A 19,951-nucleotide genomic window follows, 5' to 3' on the forward strand; every position below is an offset into this window, starting at 1 on the left:
GATTACCACATTAGGTTTAACTAACATTCATCTGCTCATATAGGTTCAATAAAAAGAAACAGAGAAAAAAATGAAAAATTTTTCTTGTGATGGGTACTCTTAAGATTTACTCTCTTAACAACTTTCCTTCCTATCTATCATACAGCAGTGTCAACTATAGTCATCATTTTGTACATTACAACCCTAGTACCTATTTGTAACTGGAAGTTTGTACCTTTTGACCACCTTCTTCCAAATCCCCCTTCCCTTTGCTTCTGGTAATCACAGGTCTTTTCTTTTCTTTCTTTTTTTAAATGTTTTATTTTTTGAGAGAGAGAGAGAGAGAGAGAGAGAGAGAGAGAGAGAGAGAGAGAGAGAGAATGAATACGTTGGGGAGGGTCAGAGAGAGGGAGACAGAGGATCCAAAGCAGGCTCCATGCTGACAGCAGAGAGCCCAATGCGGGGCTCGAACTCATGAACCATGTGATCATGACCAGAGACCAAGTAGGACGCGTAATTGACTGAGCCACTCAGGCACCCTTCACAAGTCTTTTCTATGAATATTTTCTTTCTTTCTTTCCTTCTTTCTTTCTCTTACTGAGATCATACAGTATTTTTCTTTTTGTCTGACCTACTTTGCTTCACATAATGCCCACAGGGTCCAACCTTGTTGTTGCAAAGAGCAGAATTTCTTATGGCTGAATAACATTCATATATATACGAACAAAACTTCTTTATCGATTCATCCATTGATGGATACTTAGGTTATTTGCATGTCTTGGGTATGGTAAATAATGCTGTTATGAACATGGGGTTGCAGATATCTTTTTGAGTTAGTGTAGCTACATTTGTATCAGACAAAATACACTTTAAGCTAAAAATGGTAAGAAGAGACAAAGAAGGTCATTATATAATGATAAAGGGTTAAAGCATCAAAACATCATTGTGTTCCATGATTCCTGTAGGCCTTTTTTACTTTTTTCATTTTTTCATTTTCCTTTTTGCTTCTCTGACTTGGTAATTTCCAAAGTCCTATCCTACAGATCATGAATTCTTCTGTTGTGGTTGGATCTACTTTTTTTTTTTTTAATATATGAAATTTATTGTCAAATTGGTTTCCATACAACACCCAGTGCTCATCCCAAAAGGTGCCCTCCTCAATACCCATCACCCACCCTCCCCTCCCTCCCACCCCCCATCAACCCTCAGTTTGGTCTCAGTTTTTAACAGTCTCTTATGCTTTGGTTCTCTCCCACTCTAACCTCTTTTTTTTTTTTTCTTCCCCTCCCCCATGGGTTTCTGTTAAGTTTCTCAGGATCCACATAAGAGTGAAACCATATGGTATCTGTCTCTCTCTGTATGGCTTATTTCACTTAGCATCACACTCTCCAGTTCCATCCACGTTGCTACAAAAGGCCATATTTCATTCTTTCTCATTGCCACGTACTATTCCATTGTGTATATAAACCACAATTTCTTTATCCATTCATCAGTTGATGGACATTTAGGCTCTTTCCATAATTTGGCTATTGTTGAGAGTGCTGCTATAAACATTGGGGTACGAGTGCCCCTATGCATCAGTACTCCTGTATCCCTTGGATCTACTTTTGAAACCATTTTTGAATTCTTCAGTTCAATTGTTGCATTTTTCAACTCTTGTATATTTGTTTGCTTTTTTGTTTGATCATTCTGTTTCTTTACTGAACTTCTCATTTTGTTTACGCATTGTTTTCTGTCTGCCTGTGTTTCCTTGTAGTTCACTGAACTTCCTTAGGTGGATTATTCTGAATTCTTTGTCTAACAGCTCATGGATCTCTATTTCCTTAGGGTCAGTTAGTTTTATTAGTTTCCTTTGGTGGTGTCATATTTACCTGATTTTTCCTGATCCTTGATTTTTTATATTATTGTCTGCACATCTGAATAATTGGGCTCCACTTTCAGACTTCACAGGTTGGTTTGGCAGAGAGAGTTCTTCACCAACCAATTCAGTTTGGGTTTCTGGGTGTTTGCTGGTTATGTCCTTGGGCAAGTGAGTCATGTTATTACAGTCAATTTTTGTGTGATGCAACCGTTCAAACTGTAAGGACAGAGATGAGGGACTCTGCCATTGGCTGAGAACAGTTGGATACGACTCCTATCCAAGTGAGGCTGTAGGATGGGATCCATGATTTCCTGGATTCTCCGTTCAGGCTTACTAGATGGTCTGGAGTAGGTACTATATTCAGTAGTAGGTGGGACTATAAATTAGCTTCTCTGATATAGCAGGGCAGTGGGATGGGACCCAGTCGTTGTTTGTGTACCTGAATCAGACCAGAGTGTGTACTGAATTCCTTGGTTAGGTGAAGCCTCTGGTTTTTCTCTGTACAAGGGGGAAGTTGTAGGCTCTACTCTCTGTTCATGTGCTACTGTACATAGGGCAGTTGAATGGGCTATGGAGCTTTCTGTGTGCTCTGGTTAGGTTCCCTAACTGGACAGGCTGAAGGCCGTAGTCACCAATATCAGGGATGTGAGTTAGATTCCCTATCTGGGTACAGCAGGAAAAGCAGCTTTAGAAGCAGGTAGGGTTCATTGTTTGTTAACTCAAGCCAACCTGAACCCCAAATTCACTGATCAAACAGGACTACTGGCTTTGCTTTGTAACTGTCAGCAATACCTGTTCTCCTCGACTGAGTGACTTGAATATAGTTTCCAGGAGTTGTCTCCAGCCCTTAATGGTCAGATGGGGCCAGATGACACTCTCCACAGCAGCTGGGGCTATGTCTTAGCTCCCTTGCCTGAGTGGGAGGAGAAGGGACTGCTCTAAGCTACTCAAAATTTCCCAAACAGGTTCTGTACTTGAGGGGGGCTACCCTTAGCCTTGGCTAAGAATCAATCCCTCTGCCTGTGCATATCATGAGAATGCTCCATGCCTGGTACTGGCTTTTCTGCAGGCATTCAGTTCTGCCTGCCTGACTCTGCCTGCCACTGGCCCACACTGCTTCCAGGAGTTGTCACTAGCCCTTCTGGCCAGATGGGGCCAGAAGACTCTCCAGTGGGTGGGACTGTGATTAAGCTCCTTGCCTGGGCAAAGGCAAATCGGGCTCTAGGGTCTGCAACTTCCTTGTTTGGGGATCTGAATCAGACAGATCTGTACTTCATTGAGTTCCCTGGTCAGAATGCACTCCTGATTTGTTTCTGCAGAAGAGTAAACCCCTGGTTGGGATTACTACTTGAGCATGGGAGGTATGAACTTAGTCTGCCAAGATCCACTTACTGGCTATTGCAAACCTCCCCCATCTTCTCCATCACAGTCAGATTCCTAGTGGTTGAGACCCACAGATTCTCACGGATTCTCCTGCAATCCCCATGTTGAAAGATCAGAGTATGGGCTCCCACAATGCTTGGGGGCTGGGGATGGTTGTCCTCCTTGGGTTCTCTTTTCACAATGGAGGAACTGGAGGCTCAGGGGAGACCACTTTGCTTGGTGCTATGTTAGCCTCAGGTAGGGGAAATGTGGTCACTGTGTAGTCATTTCTCTTACCCTTCTAATTCAGGCTCTTGGTCTCTGTGTTGCAGACTTACCCTTGTGTTCTAGGATTCTCTCAGTGATTTTTTTTATTTATTAAATTTTTAAAAAAAATATTCATTTTTGAGAGACAGAGACAGACCATGAGCGGGGAAGGGCAGAGAGAGGGAGACACAGAATCCAAGGCAGGCTCCAGGCTCTGAGCCGTCAGCACAGAGCCCAACGTGGGGCTCAAACTCACAAACTGCAAGATCATGACCTGAGCCGAAGTTGGTCGCTCAACTGACTGAGCCACCCAGGCGCCCCAGTGATGTTTTGTTTTTAAATAGTTGTTAGTTGTTCTTGTGAGGGGAAGCAAATCAGGAAGAACTTATGTTGCTATCTTGGTGATGTCATTGGCTTATTGAATTAAAATTTTTTTTTAATGTTTATTTATTTTTGAAAGAGAGAAGAGAGACAGAGTGTGAGCAGGGGAGGGGCAGAGAGAGAGAGGGAGACAGAATCCAAAGAAGGCTCCAGACTCTGAGCTGTCAGCACAGAGCCTGATGTGAGGCTTGAACTCATGAACTGCGATATCATGACCTGAGCCCAAGTTGGATACTTTAACCAACTGAGCCAGCCAAGAGCCCCTGTATTTTTTTTTAAGTTTATTTTGAGAGAGAGAGACAGAGGAGAGGGAGAGAGAGAGAGAGAGAGAGAGAGCAAGAGAGAGAGAGAGCGCATGCACATGGGGGAGGGGCAAAGAGAGAGGGAGACAGAGAATCCCAAGCAGGCTCCACGCTGTCAGCACAGAACCTGATGAAGGGCTTGATCCCACAAAACGTAAGATCATGACCTGAGCCCAAATTAACAGTTGGACACTTAACCAACTGAGCCACCCAGGTGCCGCTGTATTATTTTTATGTAGTTGCTGATGACAAAGATGGAAAGTTCTAGTTCTTACATTTTAATAGCTTTATCTGTTGGGGAGATCCATATAGACAAATTAATTATAAATCGGTGGTAACTACTATATTAAAGCCATGAAAAACATACTATGGAAGCATAGAACAGGGGCCAACCAGCTGTTTTGGACGTGGTTAGAGATGGCTTCAGAAAGGTGACCCTTGAATTGAGTCTTGAAGAGTGAATGGGTATTTTTCAGAAGGCGGACATTACAAAGAGATATGAAACCAGTAGGGAATTCTACTGAAATCACAATAGCAATACCAATGGTAAAAGTCCAGATGTGTTTCAAGAATGGTGAGATATAGAGGGAGGATAGGAAGTGGTTAAATACATTTGGTGAATAAGACTTGGCACTTAGTGTATATGTAAGGAAAACAATGGAGTCAGAACTACTACGAGACCATCCATTGGCAGACCCTAGGTCTCTCTATTAAAATTGGGGTGTCTTCACTCTTCAGATATTAATTGGAAGTGTGGCCTGCATTTTCTCCATGACAGGCTGTAAATCTATATTTTAGTCAGGGCTTTCCTCTTTTAGATTAATATATAATGTCCTTGAAAGCCCTCAATTCTTTTCTTTCTTATTTTTTTCCTCAGAAAAAAGAACCATCTTTAAATAGCTACATGATAGTGTTGGATGTAGCTCATTTTAACAAAGGTCACAGCATTTTTGAGTAGTAAACACGATTACCAGATCTTTCCAGTATATAGATGTTTAGCAGGCATGCCTCCATCACTGGAATAAATAACTAGAGTTCCAGGGGCATATGACAGCTGTGGGCCTGTGAAGCCTGTGGGTATCTGGAAAGAGCCAGATGCATCCTGTTTCTCCTCAACTATAGCCAAGAGGAGAATCAAGGCAAAAAAGCTCCCTTTTGCTTGAATTAACCAGACTATTGAACAAGTTTAGAGCTTGTCTGTTCTACTGGTTTCAAGTTGGCCTTAGAAACCAAATGGGTAATAGGAGCTGTATTTGAGAAGCTCCTGTCAAGAATCTAAGATTCTTTTCAATTGTAGCTCAGCAGCACCTGGATTCTATTCCTAGAGTATTTCCTCCTGTGATGATAATATCAGCAATTAACATACTTGTATTTATAAGATTTTATTCTTTAGGGAGTACTCAACCTTTGGGAGAGGTCAGCTAATTAATTTCTGCAGTGTTTCAGATTAGACTGCTGCATGTTTTATGACCCTGCAGATTACAGTGGTTATTAAGTCACTAAAATATTAAATCACTTTTGCAAGGATTCACAGTAAGGAAGAAATAGGAAACATGCAAAGAACTCAAATCCTGGATATTCTGAGAAGTATGTTCATCACTGCCCTAAAACAGGACCCTCACAGAAGTGTTCACTCTGTTTTAAGCAAGGAGAAAAAATAAAAAAAGAGAAGCCATATTATCAACAGAGAAATAACATACTTCAACATTCCAAGGTAACTCCACTTAACATGAAGTCATCTGAAATTATCCACATCTCTGGAACTCTGAATATGTAACTTCTTAGTAGGTATGAAATCAGAGTTTGGATGAACATCTTTCTTATGTAGTGTGGTGGGACGATCACTGGACCCTAAGCCATAAAGCTCAGTTTTGAATATTGTCCCTTTCACTACTTAGCTATGTTATCCTGGACAAGATAATTGACACCTTGCAACTGCCATTTTCTCAAGTCTGAAATTGATATATCATTACCTGCCTGACAGTGCACTCTTCTCTTCACCTTAAGAGCCAGAATCCTAGTTTAAGACTCCATCATCTTTCACTTGAACCACCATAACTGACTTTCAATTGGTTTCCTCTATTTTATTCTTGCTCCTCTACTGTCACTCCTCCACACAGCTGTTGGAATGGTAATTGAAAATCAGATTTCAAACTGTATCATTCTTTTGCCTAAAATCCTCCACTGGTATCCATTTATATTCAGAATAAAATACAAATTACTTATCATTGCCTAAAAGATCGGTAAAATCTGGTTTTTGTTCACTTCCTTGGCCTACTCAAAACTGCTATCTTAGCCTGACATTTAAGTTTTCCAACAATTTGACAACTAACTCTCCCAACCTCTTCTTCCATCATTCATTTATTCACATATTCATTCAACACACACTGAGCATCTATTCTAGGTCAGGCACTCACTGACCTAGGTCCTGGGACTAAAGAGCTGAATGAGCTAGGTCTTTAGGGGAAGAAGGGATAAATAGAAATGTGAAAATCCTTATTTTACCAATGCTCTCAGAACAATAAAACCTTTGCCAAATTTGAGCAGGAACCTTAGTTATTTTATGACCTAAGATTTTTCTTTTATGACAGATGGTAAACTTCGATATTTATGATCTGTCTTTAAAATACCTGATTTCTCCAAACACTGCTCCAGCTTTCAGAGTAACCAGAACTTGAGCACCATCAGAGCCTCCAAGAACTTGGACTTCTCCTTGCTTGATGATATACATTTCCTTGCCAATTTCTCCCTGCATGCCAAATATAAACAGGAAATGGTAGTAATTTTATTCTTGACAAGTATGCCCCAAATTAAGAAACATAAACTCTTCTAGAGGAATAATTATAAATAAAGAAAGCAAGAAATATCAATGTAAAGTAATTGTCTTAAGACCTGAGGTAGTTATAGACATTGGTTCAACAAACATGAAAGGAAAATTATTAGGAAAGTTCTGGTTCCCAACATGTGAGCACTGTATGCCAGCACTGGGCAGGTATCACTCAGCACACTGTTTTAGGAATGGATATGGGTAGAGTAAATAACGGGTTGTAAGCATAATCATCCTGACTTTGGTGACCACTGCTATGGTTTGAAGAAGGTGCTTGGTCTATCAAAAGAGCATGGGCTACAGCCATGCAAAAGTCAACTCTATTCTTCTGCCTATAGCACTGATGTCTGAGTTTAGTAATTGGAGCACAGGAGACCTTTAAGGTATTATTCTTGTTTCGCACTGAAAGGAAAGTGTTAATGCAACAGGTTGTTTTACTCAGTCTTGCTTATCTCTGAGGACTGTTGGAGCCAGGGCAATGACCCTTGTTCAAAGCACTGAGAACTAAACTCCTGCAATGTTCACATAGTTACTGGTTAATAGTTTTATTCTCTATTTCTGGGGCAGTGTGGCAGGATGTACTAGGCTTTCAGCACTGTTTAATGTAAGCACAAAGATTTATGATGTATATTTGGTATCTAGTTTGGAGTCTGAACCATGGCTAGTCATGTAGCTACGTGACCAGCCCCATTTAAGAACTTCCGACCCCAAGACTCTGATGGGTGTTCCAGTGGAGACATTTTGTTCTTGTCTTTCTAGGTCCACAGCTGAGGAGAAAGTACTCTTATGACCATTTCAGAAGTAGGACTTAGGAAACCTGCACCTGATTTTTCTGGTCTTTGCCTATGTATAAATTCCCCTTCCTGTTCCTGCACTGTATTCTTTGCTGTAATAGATCTTAAGCCATGAATATAACTTTATGTTGAATCATGCAAATCACCAAACTAATGGGTGGTTATGGGATCCTTGGTATATCTCTTCTCACTCCAAAATGCAAAAAGAATAAATATGTTTTACATGAGATCTAACTTGCAATTGGGTCAAGAAAAGCTGTTCTATTCTAAATAAGCCAGTTTGCCTATTACCAGGCAAACTATTTGGATAATAGCACCTATAAGTCTTAGTGAATTGGGTCTTGATCATGCTGAGCTATAAAATAATAGCATGAAAACAACAAATTTACTTACTTGGTTCAGGAAGGGACTGGGTTATTTGAATTTATTAAATATTCTTGTTGCCATATTTTCAAAAGATTAGGATACATTAAAATTAACTCAGGATTAAACAATGTTGATTATAGTTCATGTTCCGTGATGGCTGAGACAATGTTTACTTTGTTCCAGTGCTGAGCATAGGGCTTATGATATGAGCACTCATTTATGAATGAGGGAAATATAGTTTAACCATTTTCTAGGGAGTTTTGAAGTCTTTTAATACCAAGAGTTTTTGTATTACAATCATTAGGTAGAATTTAAAGTTTTCAGATTCTGTCTCTCAGTTAATATCTGTGACATTGAAATTCTCGTTTTATCTCCCCATTATTTTTATGAGGAAGGTAGAGTAAGCACTATTATTTCCACTGTACAGAAAGAAAAATAAAGGCACAGATTGGCCCACTTGACTAGCCAAAGTTCCATGACAGTAATTAGAAGCAAAAGGAAGCCTAGAACATGGATCTCCTAACTGAGCAATGCAAGAAATATTTTTAAATTTTGCATTGTGTGGAATATTAAGCATGTATTTATTCTCAAACATAGATCAAAGAAGAAATTACAATACAGATGGATCTTATTACAGTTATTTCCATAATATCAATGCTAATAACGACATGTTGCATTTGCATAGTACTTTTAAAAACCATAATATCTGATACTTACATTGCTCCTTATTTTAATACCTATATTTGTTATATCAGAACATACTACTTTGTAATTGCAAAGCATTTTCATTGATAGTAACTCATTCAATTCTTGCAAAAATCTCAGTGAGGTTAAAGATATTTACAAATTGATAGTAGAAGCTTGAAAAGTTAAGTGTCTTGAGCAAATTTGCAAGGCTGGCCAATAATAGCATTAGAACTAGCAGCACCTATGTCACCTGACTGTAGAATATATACAGTTAGATCATTGATAAATCCAGTATCAACACCAATCTCTTACAAACCAATAAAATAGCTATGAATTATTTTTTAAAAAGGAAAAGTGTCTGCATATTACTATTCCACAAAATACTCTAGGAAGTAATGATTATGATGGGGTCATATTCCTTATTCTTTGCATGAAGTAATTCTCAAGGAACTGGAATGATTTTTCAAAGGCAGTTATTACAACTGACTGGAGGTAGAAGTACATAATGGGCACTTAAATATAGCTCAGCACTTTTAATTATTTTTTAATGATCATTTCAATAATTTTCCAAGGAGATCTGGCATAATCAACGAACCAAAACTTCCACGATTTCTTGCATATTTCTAGACTAATTTAAGCTTTTCGTGCAAGTTTAATTAGCATTCAAATGAAGTAGACTTTCCTCAGAGAACAAGGTCTGACAGCATGTGCAAAATAAGATCAAACCAAGCTTTTGTGGTTGGTTTATGTGCTAATTTGGAGGAAGTGTAGAAATGCAAGAGCTTCATGTAGAGTAAGGTAACCCTTAGTGAGAGAGCACTTCAAATTTTCAGAGTTCCTGTGTAGAAGAATATATCCAAGGCTATTAGAGACATTCTGACACTCAAATTAATTCTTACAATTAATTCTGGGAAAATTCCCAAATAATCTTTGAAACAGTTCAAGCTACCCACTCAATATGTTTAGGAGTCATCTTGAGGATTAGTCAGGTCAACAAACTTAGTCCCAAACCCTGACATTTCTTCAATTGTTTAGGCAACTGACAATAGAATGAGTTATTTTCCTTCCTGTTTCCTACAATGATGTGTGAAAATGATAAGCAAAAACAAAGTTGAATTCAACAACTTTTCATCTCTGTCAATATCTACTATGATTAAATCCTCCTCTCTTAAAAACAAAAACAAAGAAATGTGGCAGGTAGTCTCATTTCTGTCTTCTCGTTTCTGCTATTTCCCCTATTTATTCCTTTCTTTCCCTCATTTGTGTTCACTGATCTGTTTTTATTATTGAGTGATGAATGTATGTGAGGAAGGAATTAGAAATGAGAGGGCTGTATCTACTCTGCATTTCACAGTTTGTTAAGCAAATTTGCACTGCTTAGGGGCATGGGTACTAAAGTTTCTATGAGTTATCTCAATTTCCAGTCCCTGGTGCTATTGGAACAAATTGAAAGGCCATTTTGGTGCATTAAGGCCATGTCATTCCAAATGTACCACTGCCCTAAAGGGGTCCTTAAACTGAGCTGTGGTTTGTATTTCCCATTTCAATAAAAATGATTTCATATCACCAGGGTGCCTACTTTTAACTTGGACTAATTTGTGTGGGATTGCATATTCTTGGTTTCTATTATATCACAATATCAATATCTATATCTATATATCTATACATAGATACACACACACACACACACACACACACACACACACACATATATACACCACATCTTTATCCATTCATTAGTCGATGGACATGTGGGCTCACTGGCTATTGTTGATAATGCTACTATAACACAGGGGTACATGTGCCTTTTTTGAATCAGTATTTTTTATCCTTTGGGTAAATACCTGATAGTGTAATTGTTGGATTTTAGGGTAGTTCTATTTCAAACTTTTTGAGGAACCTCCATACTGTTTTTCCCCAGTGGCTGTACCAGTTGGCTTTCCCACCAACAGTGGAAGAGGGCTCCCCTTTCTCTACATCCTTGCCAACATCTTTTGTTTCCTGAGTTGTTAATTTTAGCCATTCTGACAGGTGTGAGGTGGTATCTCATTGTAGTTTTGATTTGTATTTCCCTGATGATGAGTGATGTTGAACATCTGTTTTTGTGTCTGTTGGCCATCTGTATGTCTTCTTTGGAAAAATGTCTATTCATGTCTTTTGCCCATTTCTTAACTGGATTATTTATTTTTTGGGTGTTGAGTTTGCTAAGTTCTTTATAGATTTTTGATACCAACCCTTTATCAGATATGTCATTTGCAAATATCTTCTCCCATTCTATAGGCTGCCTTTTAGTTTTGTGGATTGCTTTCTTCACTGTGCTGTTATTTATCTTGATGAAATCCCAATGGTTCATTTTAGCTTTCTTTTCTTGCCTCCATATATGTGTCTAGTAAGAAGTTTCTATAGCTGATGACAAAGAGGTTGCTACCTGTGTTGTCCTTTAGGATTTTGATGGTTTCCTGCCTCACATGTAAGTCTTTTATCCATTTTGAGTTTATTTTTGTGTATGGTGTAAGAAATTGGTCTAGTTTCAGTCTTCTGTATATTGCTGTCCAATTTTCCCAACACTATTTGTTGAAGAGACTGTCTTTTTTTCATTGGATATTCTTTCCTGTTTTGTAAAATACTAGTTGACCATGTAGTTGAGGGTACATTTCTGGGTTTTCTATTCTGTTCCATGGATTTATGTGTTTTTGTGCCAGTACCATACTGTCTTGATGACTACAGTTTTGTAACATAGCCTGAAGTCTGAACTTGTGATGCCTTCAGCTTTGTTTTTCAAAATTGCTTTGGCTGTTCAGGGTCTTTTGTGGTTCCATACAAATTTTAGGATTGTTTGTTCTAGCTCTGTGAGAAATGCTGGTGGTATTTGTACAGGGATTGCATTAAATATGTAGATTGCTTTGGGTAGTATCGATATTTTAACAACATTTGTTCTTCTGACCCATGATCATGGAATGTTTTTCCATTTCTTTGTGTCATCTTCAATTTCTTTTATAAGTGTTCTCTAATTTTCAGAGTACATATCTTTTACCTCTTTGGTGAGGTTTATTCCTAGGTAACTTATGGTTTTTGTGTAGTTGTAAATGGGGTTGATGGCTTGATTTCTCTTTCTGCTTCTTCATTATTGGTGTATAGAAAAGCAACAGATTTCTGTATATTGGTTTTGTATCCTGCGACTTTTCTGAATTCGTGTATTGGTTCTAGCAATTTTTTGGTGGAGTTTTTTTGGGTTTTCCACATGGAGTATCATATCATCTGTGAATAGTGAAAGTGTGATTTCTTCCTTGCTGATGTGGACACATTTTATTTCCATTTGTTATCTGATTGCTGAAGCTAGGACTTCCAGTACTATGTTTAACAACAGTGGTAAGAGTGGACATCCTTGTCTTGTTCCTGGCAGTAGAGGAAAAGCTCTCAGTTTTTCCATTGAGGATGATATTAGCTATAGGTCTTTCATATATAACCTTTATGATCTTGAGGTATGTTCCCTGTAACCCTATTTGGTGGAGGGTTTCTATCAAGAATGATGCTGTATTTTGTCAAATGCTTTTTCTGTATCTATTGAGAGAATCATATGGTTCTTATCCTTTTTTAAAAAATTATTATTAGTGTTGTATATCACATTGATCTATTTGCAATGTTCAACCACACCTGCAGCCCAGGAGCAAATCCCACTTGGTTGTGGTGAATAGTTAATTCCTCTAATGTACTGTTGGATTCAATTTGCTAGTATCTTGTTGACAATTTTTGCATCATCATGGATCAATAAAATTTATTGATTTATCATCATGGATGCAAAAGGAGAAAGGAAATTCTCCTTTTTAGTGGGGACTTTGGTTTTGGAATGAAGGTAATGTTGGCTTTGTAGAATGAGTTTGGGAGTTTTCATTCATTTCTATTTTCTTGAGAAGAATAGGTATTAAATTTGAGAAGTTTGAGAATAATAGGTATTAAATCTTTAAATGTTTGGTAGAATTCCCTTAGGAAGCCATCTGGCTTTGGATTTTTGTTTGTTGGGAGATTTTTGAGTACTGATTTTTGAGTACAATTTCTTTGCTGGTTGTTGATCTGTTCACATTTTCTATTTCTCCCTATTTCAGTTTTGGTAATTTGTATGTTTCTAGGAATTTATCAATTTATTCCAGATTACCCAAATTATTGGCATATGATTTTTCATGATAATCTCTTGTAACTGTTTGTATTTCTGTGGTGTTGGTTGTGATCTCTCCTTTTTCATTTGTGATTTTATTTATTTCGGTCTTTTTTCTTTTTGATAAGTCTGGCTAGGGGTTTATCAATTTTAATAATTCTTTCAAAGAACCAGCTCTTAATTTCATTGATCTGTTCCACTGTTTTTTTGTTTGCCGGTTTGTTTCTATATCATTTATTTCTGCTCTAACCTTTATTATTTCCCTTCTGCTGGTGTTAGGCTTTATTTGGTGTTCCTTTTCTGTCTCCTTTAGGTGTAAGGTTAGGTTGTGTATTTGAGATATTTCTTGCTTTTGAGGTAGGCCTATATTGCAATATACTTCTCTCTTAGCTGTGCCTTTGCTCCATCCTGAAGGTTTTAGATTGTCATGTTTTCATTTTTAGCTGTTTCCACGTATTTTTTATTTCTTCTTTAGTTTCCCGGTTAACCCATTCATTCTTTAGTAGGATGTTCTTTAACCTCCATGTATTTGTGGTCTTTCCAAATTTTTCTTGTGATTGCCTTCTAGTTTCAGTGTTGTGGTCTGAAAATATGCATGGTATGATCCTGATATTTTTGTACTTGCTGAGGCCTGATTTGTGACCCAGTATGTGATCTATTCTGGAGAATGTTCCATGTGCACACAAGAAGAATGTGTATTCTGCTGCTTTAGTATTCTGAATATATCTGCTAAATCCATCTGGTCCAGTGTGTCATTCAAATCCATTGTTCCTTGTTGATTTTCTGCTTAGATGTTCTGTCCATTGCTGTAAGTGCGGGTGTTAAAGTCCCCCACTATTATTGTATTATTTTCAGTAAGTTTCTTTATGTTTGTTATTTATTGATTGATTTATTTTGGTTCTTTCCAGTAGGGGGCATAAATATTTACAATTGTTATGTCTTCTTGTTGGATTGTCCCCTTTTTTATGGTATAGTGCCATTCTTCATCTCTTGTTACAATCTTTGTCTTAATGTCTAATTCACTCCATATAATTATTGATAAATATGAATGTAACCTGTAAAGTCATTATTTCTGGAGATTTTATCTGTTCTTTTCTAGTCTTTGTAGCTTTTGTTCTTTCCCATTCAAAGAGTCCCCTTTAATATTTCTTGCAGGGCTGGTTTAGTGGTCATGAACTCCTTTAGTTTTTGTCTAGGAAACTCTTTATCTCTCCTTCTATTTTGAATGACAGCCTTGCTGGATAAAGTATTCTTGGCTGCATATTTTTCCCATTCAGCATGTTGAATATATCATGTCGCTCTCTTCTGGCCCGCCAGGTTTCTGTGAAGAGATCTAGTGTGGACCTGATCTGTCTTCCCTCGTAGGTTTGGAATTTCTATTCCCTTATTGCTCTCAGGATTCTTTCCTTATCTCTGTATTTTGCAAATTTTACTATGATATATCTTGGTGTTGGTCAACTTTTGTTGATTTTGATGGGAGTTCTCTGGGCCTCCTGGATTTGAATGTCTATTTCTTTCCCCATATTAGGGAATTTTTCAGCTATAATTTGCTCAAATAAACCTTTTTGCCCCCCTTCCCTCTCTTCTTTTTCTGGGACTCCTATGGTGAGAATGTTACTATGCTTAATGAAGTTGCTGAGTTCTCTAAGACTACATTTATGATCTAATATTTTTCTTTCCCTCTTCTTTTCAGGTACATTATTTTCCATAATTTTACAGAAATCACTTATTCATTCCTCTACTTCTTCCATCCTTGTCATTACCTCCAGTCAGTTTTGCATCTTGGTTATAACATTTTTCCTTTTGACCTGATTAGTTTTTAGGTCTTTTATCTCTGCAGTAAGGGTCTCTCTGGTTTATTCTACCCTTTTCTCAAGCCCAGCTAGTATCCTTATGATTGCTGTTTAAATTCTTGTTCAGGCATATTACTTATTATGTCTATTTTGATTAGCTCCCTGGCTTTGACTCTTTTTGTTCCTTCTTTCGGGATGAATTCCTCCATCTTGGCATTTTGTCTACATCTCCATGTTTTGTGTATTAGAAAAGCCTTTTTCTGGTCCTATTTCCACTAGAGCTGAAGCTGTGCAGCACTGTATGATCAATAGAGCTAGTGCATGCATGGAGGAGGATAATGGGGGGTGGAGGTTGTGTTTTCTTTGCTGTTGTTCCTTCCTTGACTGATTAAAAAAGCCACCTGCATTTGGCTCAGGTCATGATTTCATGGTTGATGAGTTCAAGCCCTGAGTCCAGCTTCTCATTGACAGTGGGGAGACTGCTGAGATTCTCTCTCTTCCTCTCTCTGTCCCTCCCTCGCTTGCTCTGTCTCTCTATAAAAATAAGTAAATAAACTTAAAAATAAAGGAGTTGCAGAGCACAGGGAGATAGAGCTTGGTGTAAGAGGCTCAAGCTCTGTTGTGATGATGGGAGGTGTGAAAAATGGCATCAGCCCACTCTTTTCCCCAGAGAGCAGAGTTTGTGCCCATTGCTCCTCAGACAACCCTCACAGAAGAGTGAACAATCTCCCTTCTTGAGTCTGAGGCTTCTGTCTGATCCCTGTCTTCATCCTGTCTGTGTCTGTGCCTTCTGCCTGCCTGGTAGTGCAATGCTCCTGTGTTTTATCTCAGGTGCGTGGCTGAGCTTCAAAACACCATTTTAGGGACCCAGTGCAGCATGGGCCTGCACTGATCCCCTGGGGGATGGTCTCACCATGCTTTGGCTGGTGCAGTTTGTCCCAGAAAAGCAGTCGCATGACTGTGCAGGGGTTTGGATTTTATGGTAAAGTATAAAACTGGCATCCGGGTTAGCTGTCAACAGAGGAGTCTCTGCTTGTATGCTAATGAATGGAGTAACTCAATGGCACCCACCAGCTCTTTTGTCCCCTGAGAGGCAGTACTGCCTGTCCCAAATGCATTCCAGGGAGGGGAACTGTCTATTCCAGTGTGACCCAGGGGATCCTCAGAGCACACTGTCCACTCCCAGGACTCTTCTCTCCTTGTCCACAGGAGCACCACTACACCTGCCAGGCTTGACCCTAGCAATGGTGCAGATTTCTAAAACTTTAGACTTTCAGGTCTGCTGCTTATAAAAACTTGTGATAATCAGCCTAGTCAGTGGTTTTGGGGAAGTTTTTTTTTTTTCTGTACAATCCCGTGTGCTGCTTTCTCTTCCTCTCTCTCTCTCTCTCTCTCTCTCTCTCTCTCTCTCTCCTCTCTCTGTGATCAGGGCTGTTTTCCCTCTGCACATCTGCAATTGTTTTCTTTTCCAAATCACATCACTGCACCTCCTACCTTCCACGACGTGGCCTCTTTTCTCTCTCTAGTTGTGCAGTTTGTTCTCAGTCCTCAGATCAATTTCCTCGGTGTTCAGAATGATTTGATAATTAAGTAGCTGTGTTTGAGGGATGAGGCAGGCATAAGGTCCTCCTACTGCTCTGCCATCTTAACTCCTCCACTGAAGTGAGCACATTTCACCGTTATACATTTGATTTTATTTCACTTGTTCATTGTTTATATCTTCCATCAGGCCAGTGATTCTCAACTTTGGCTGCATTTTAGAATCATCTGGGAGCTTTTAAAAATACTGATATGTGGGTTCCATTCTGATACACTGAATTGTTTGGTATAGAGCCCAGACTTCTAATTTCAGTAAATTCTGTGTATACTGAATTGAAAAGCCCTGCACCAGACTGTAAGTCCCTGGAGAACAAGAACCATCTTTCTTGCTGTTGATTATACCGAGTACTCAGCATGGTGCCTGGCTCATAGTGCTAAAAAACAGTTTTTGAGTTTTTTGAATAAATGATACTAATGTGTTCTAACTTTTGACTTATTGTAGTTCTCTGCACTTCCTCGGTAGAGAGGTTTTTTCTTTCTGCCTTAGCTCATGATAATTCTTTCCTTTATCTGGAATGCTTATTTCTTCTTTCTCTTGGTTTATGTAAATTCATTTTTTTAGGAATTGGCTTAAATACCATCTTCTCCAGGAAATGTTGTCAGTATCCTAGTGGGACCAGTGTCCCTACTCTGTGTCCTATAACACTTTGTGCTTATGTCTACTATAGCACTTAATAAATTATTTTAGAATGACATAAATGCTTCTCACTCTCACTTGCTTGTGAACTGTCCAGGGTTTTGGATCATTTTTCATTTCTTTAAACTGCTCATCCTTCTCTACTTTTTATATTTATTATTGATTTCACCACTGATTTAGTCTCTCAAGATATAAAATCCAAAGCCAGCATTCCTTCTCTTCTCCCTTAAGTTAGAAATCAGGGACGTGCAAAAATGTTCACTGTAGAGTTATTTATAATAGCAAACATTTGAAAGTTGATTAGAATATATTCATAGAGTATAATATTATGTAGCTTTAAAAATGAGGTTGTAGAAGATTACTGAATAGTAAATAAAATGTTCATATGATATACAATTACATGACAAAACATAAATGCAGCATGATGTCAATTAAAGAAGATCTTTAACATAAAAGCCATTTATGAAAAGTCCACAGCTAACATCATCCTCAATGGGGAAAAACTGAGAGCTTTTTCCCTGAGATCAGGAACACGACAGGGATGCCCACTCTCACCGCTGTTGTTTAACATAGTGTTGGAAGTTCTAGCATCAGCAATCAGACAATAAAAGGAAATCAAAGGCATCAAAATTGGCAAAGATGAAGTCAAGCTTTCGCTTTTTGCAGATGACATGATATTATACATGGAAAATCCGACAGACTCCACCAAAAGTCTGCTAGAACTGATACATGAATTCAGTAAAGTCGCAGGATACAGAATCAATGTACAGAAATCAGTTGCATTCTTATACACTAACAATGAAGCAACAGAAAGACAAATAAAGAAACTGATCCTATTCACAATTGCACCAAGAAGCATAAAATACCTAGGAATAAATCTAACCAAAGATGTAAAAGATCTGTATGCTGAAAACTATAGAAAGCTTATGAAGGTAATTGAAGAAGATATAAATAAATGGAAAGACATTCCCTGCTCATGGATTGGAAGAATAAATATTGTCAAAATGTCAACACTACCTAAAGCTATCTACACATTCGATGCAATCCCAATCAAAATTGCACCAGCATTCTTCTCAAAACTAGAACAAGCAATCCTAAAATTCATATGGAACCACAAAAGGCCCCGAGTAGCCAAAGTAATTTTGAAGAAGAAGACCAAAGCAGGAGGCATCACAATCCCAGACTTTAGCCTCTACTACAAAGCTGTAATCATCAAGACAGCATGGTATTGGCACAAAACAGACACATAGACCAATGGAATAGAATAGAAACCCCAGAACTAGACCCACAAACGTATGGCCAACTGATCTTTGACAAAGCAGGAAAGAACATCCAATGGAAAAAAGACAGTCCCTTTAACAAATGGTGCTGGGAGAACTGGACATGTAGAAGGTTGAAACTAGACCACTTTCTCACACCATTCACAAAAATAAATTCAAAATGGATAAAGGACCTGAATGCGAGACAGGAAACCATCAAAACCTTAGAGGAGAAAGCAGGAAAAGACCTCTCTGACCTCAGCCGTAGCAATCTCTTACTCGACACATCCCCAAAGGCAAGGGAATTAAAAGCAAAAATGAATTACTGGGACCTTATGAAGATAAAAAGCTTCTGCACAGCAAAGGAAACAACCAACAAAACTAAAAGGCAACCAACGGAATGGGAAAAGATATTTGCAAATGACATATCGGACAAAGGGCTAGTATCCAAAATCTATAAAGAGCTCACCAAACTCCACACCCGAAAAACAAATAACCCAGTGAAGAAATGGGCAGAAAACATGAATAGACACTTCTCTGCAGAAGACATCCGGATGGCCAACAGGCACATGAAAAGATGTTCAACGTCGCTCCGTATCAGGGAAATACAAATCAAAACCACACTCAGATATCACCTCATGCCAGTCAGAGTGGCCAAAATGAACAAATCAGGAGACTATAGATGCTGGCGAGGATGTGGAGAAATGGGAACCCTCTTGCACTGTTGGTGGGAATGCAAACTGGTGCAGCCACTCTGGAACACAGTGTGGAGGTTCCTCAAAAAATTAAAAATAGACCTACCCTATGACCCAGCAGTAGCACTGCTAGGCATTTACCCAAGGGATACAGGAGTGCTGATGCATAGGGGCACTTGTACCCCAATGTTTATAGCAGCACTCTCAACAATAGCCAAATTATGGAAAGAGCCTAAATGTCCATCAACTGATGAATGGATAAAGAAATTGTGGTTTATATACACAATGAAATACTACGTGGCAATGAGAAAGAATGAAATATGGCCCTTTGTAGCAACGTGGATGGAACTGGAGAATGTGATGCTAAGTGAAATAAGCCATACAGAGAAAGACAGATACCATATGTTTTCACTCTTATGTGGATCCTGAGAAACTTAACAGAAACCCATGGGGGAGGGGAAGGAAAAAAAAAAAGAGGTTAGAGTGGGAGAGAGCCAAAGCATAAGAGACTGTTAAAAACTGAGAACAAACTGAGGGTTGATCGGGGGTGGGAGGGAGGGGAGTGTGGGTGATGGGTATTGAAGACAGCATCTTTTGGGATGAGCACTGGGTGTTGTATGGAAACCAATTTGACAATAAACTTCATATATTGAAAAAAAAAAGATCTTAAAAAATTTTTTTTTAACATTTATTCATTTTTTGATAGAGACAGCATGAGTGGGGGAGGGGCAGAGAGAGAGGGAGACACAAAATTTGAAGCAAGCTCCAGGCTCTGAACTGACAGCACAGAGCCTGACGTGGGGCTCGAACCCAAGGACCTGACCGTGAGATCATGACCTGAGCTGAAGTCGGACGCTTAACCAACTGAGCCACCCAGGCGCCCCTGTATGATGTCAATTTTATAACAGAATATTTATCTACATCAATCAGTATAAAAAGATAGGTTGGAATATATGAATAGTGGTTATTTCTGGGTGGTGGAATTTTTG

General features: G+C 38.7%; 1 protein-coding gene across 3 annotated transcripts in view; it reads right to left on the reverse strand.

Annotated features, from left to right (window-relative positions):
- Nucleotides 1-19,951, reverse strand: part of CNGB3 (cyclic nucleotide gated channel subunit beta 3) — a 274,497-nt gene that overhangs the window by 20,805 nt on the left and 233,741 nt on the right. For all 3 annotated transcript variants that reach the window (XM_058698489.1, XM_058698488.1, XM_058698490.1), the window contains one exon: nucleotides 6,783-6,901. In XM_058698489.1, coding sequence (XP_058554472.1) covers nucleotides 6,783-6,901 — 119 coding nt within the window. The remainder of the gene's footprint in view (nucleotides 1-6,782; nucleotides 6,902-19,951) is intronic.

The sequence above is a fragment of the Neofelis nebulosa genome, chromosome 14 (genome assembly GCF_028018385.1).
Source record: "Neofelis nebulosa isolate mNeoNeb1 chromosome 14, mNeoNeb1.pri, whole genome shotgun sequence".
Classification (NCBI taxonomy): Eukaryota; Metazoa; Chordata; class Mammalia; order Carnivora; family Felidae; genus Neofelis; species Neofelis nebulosa.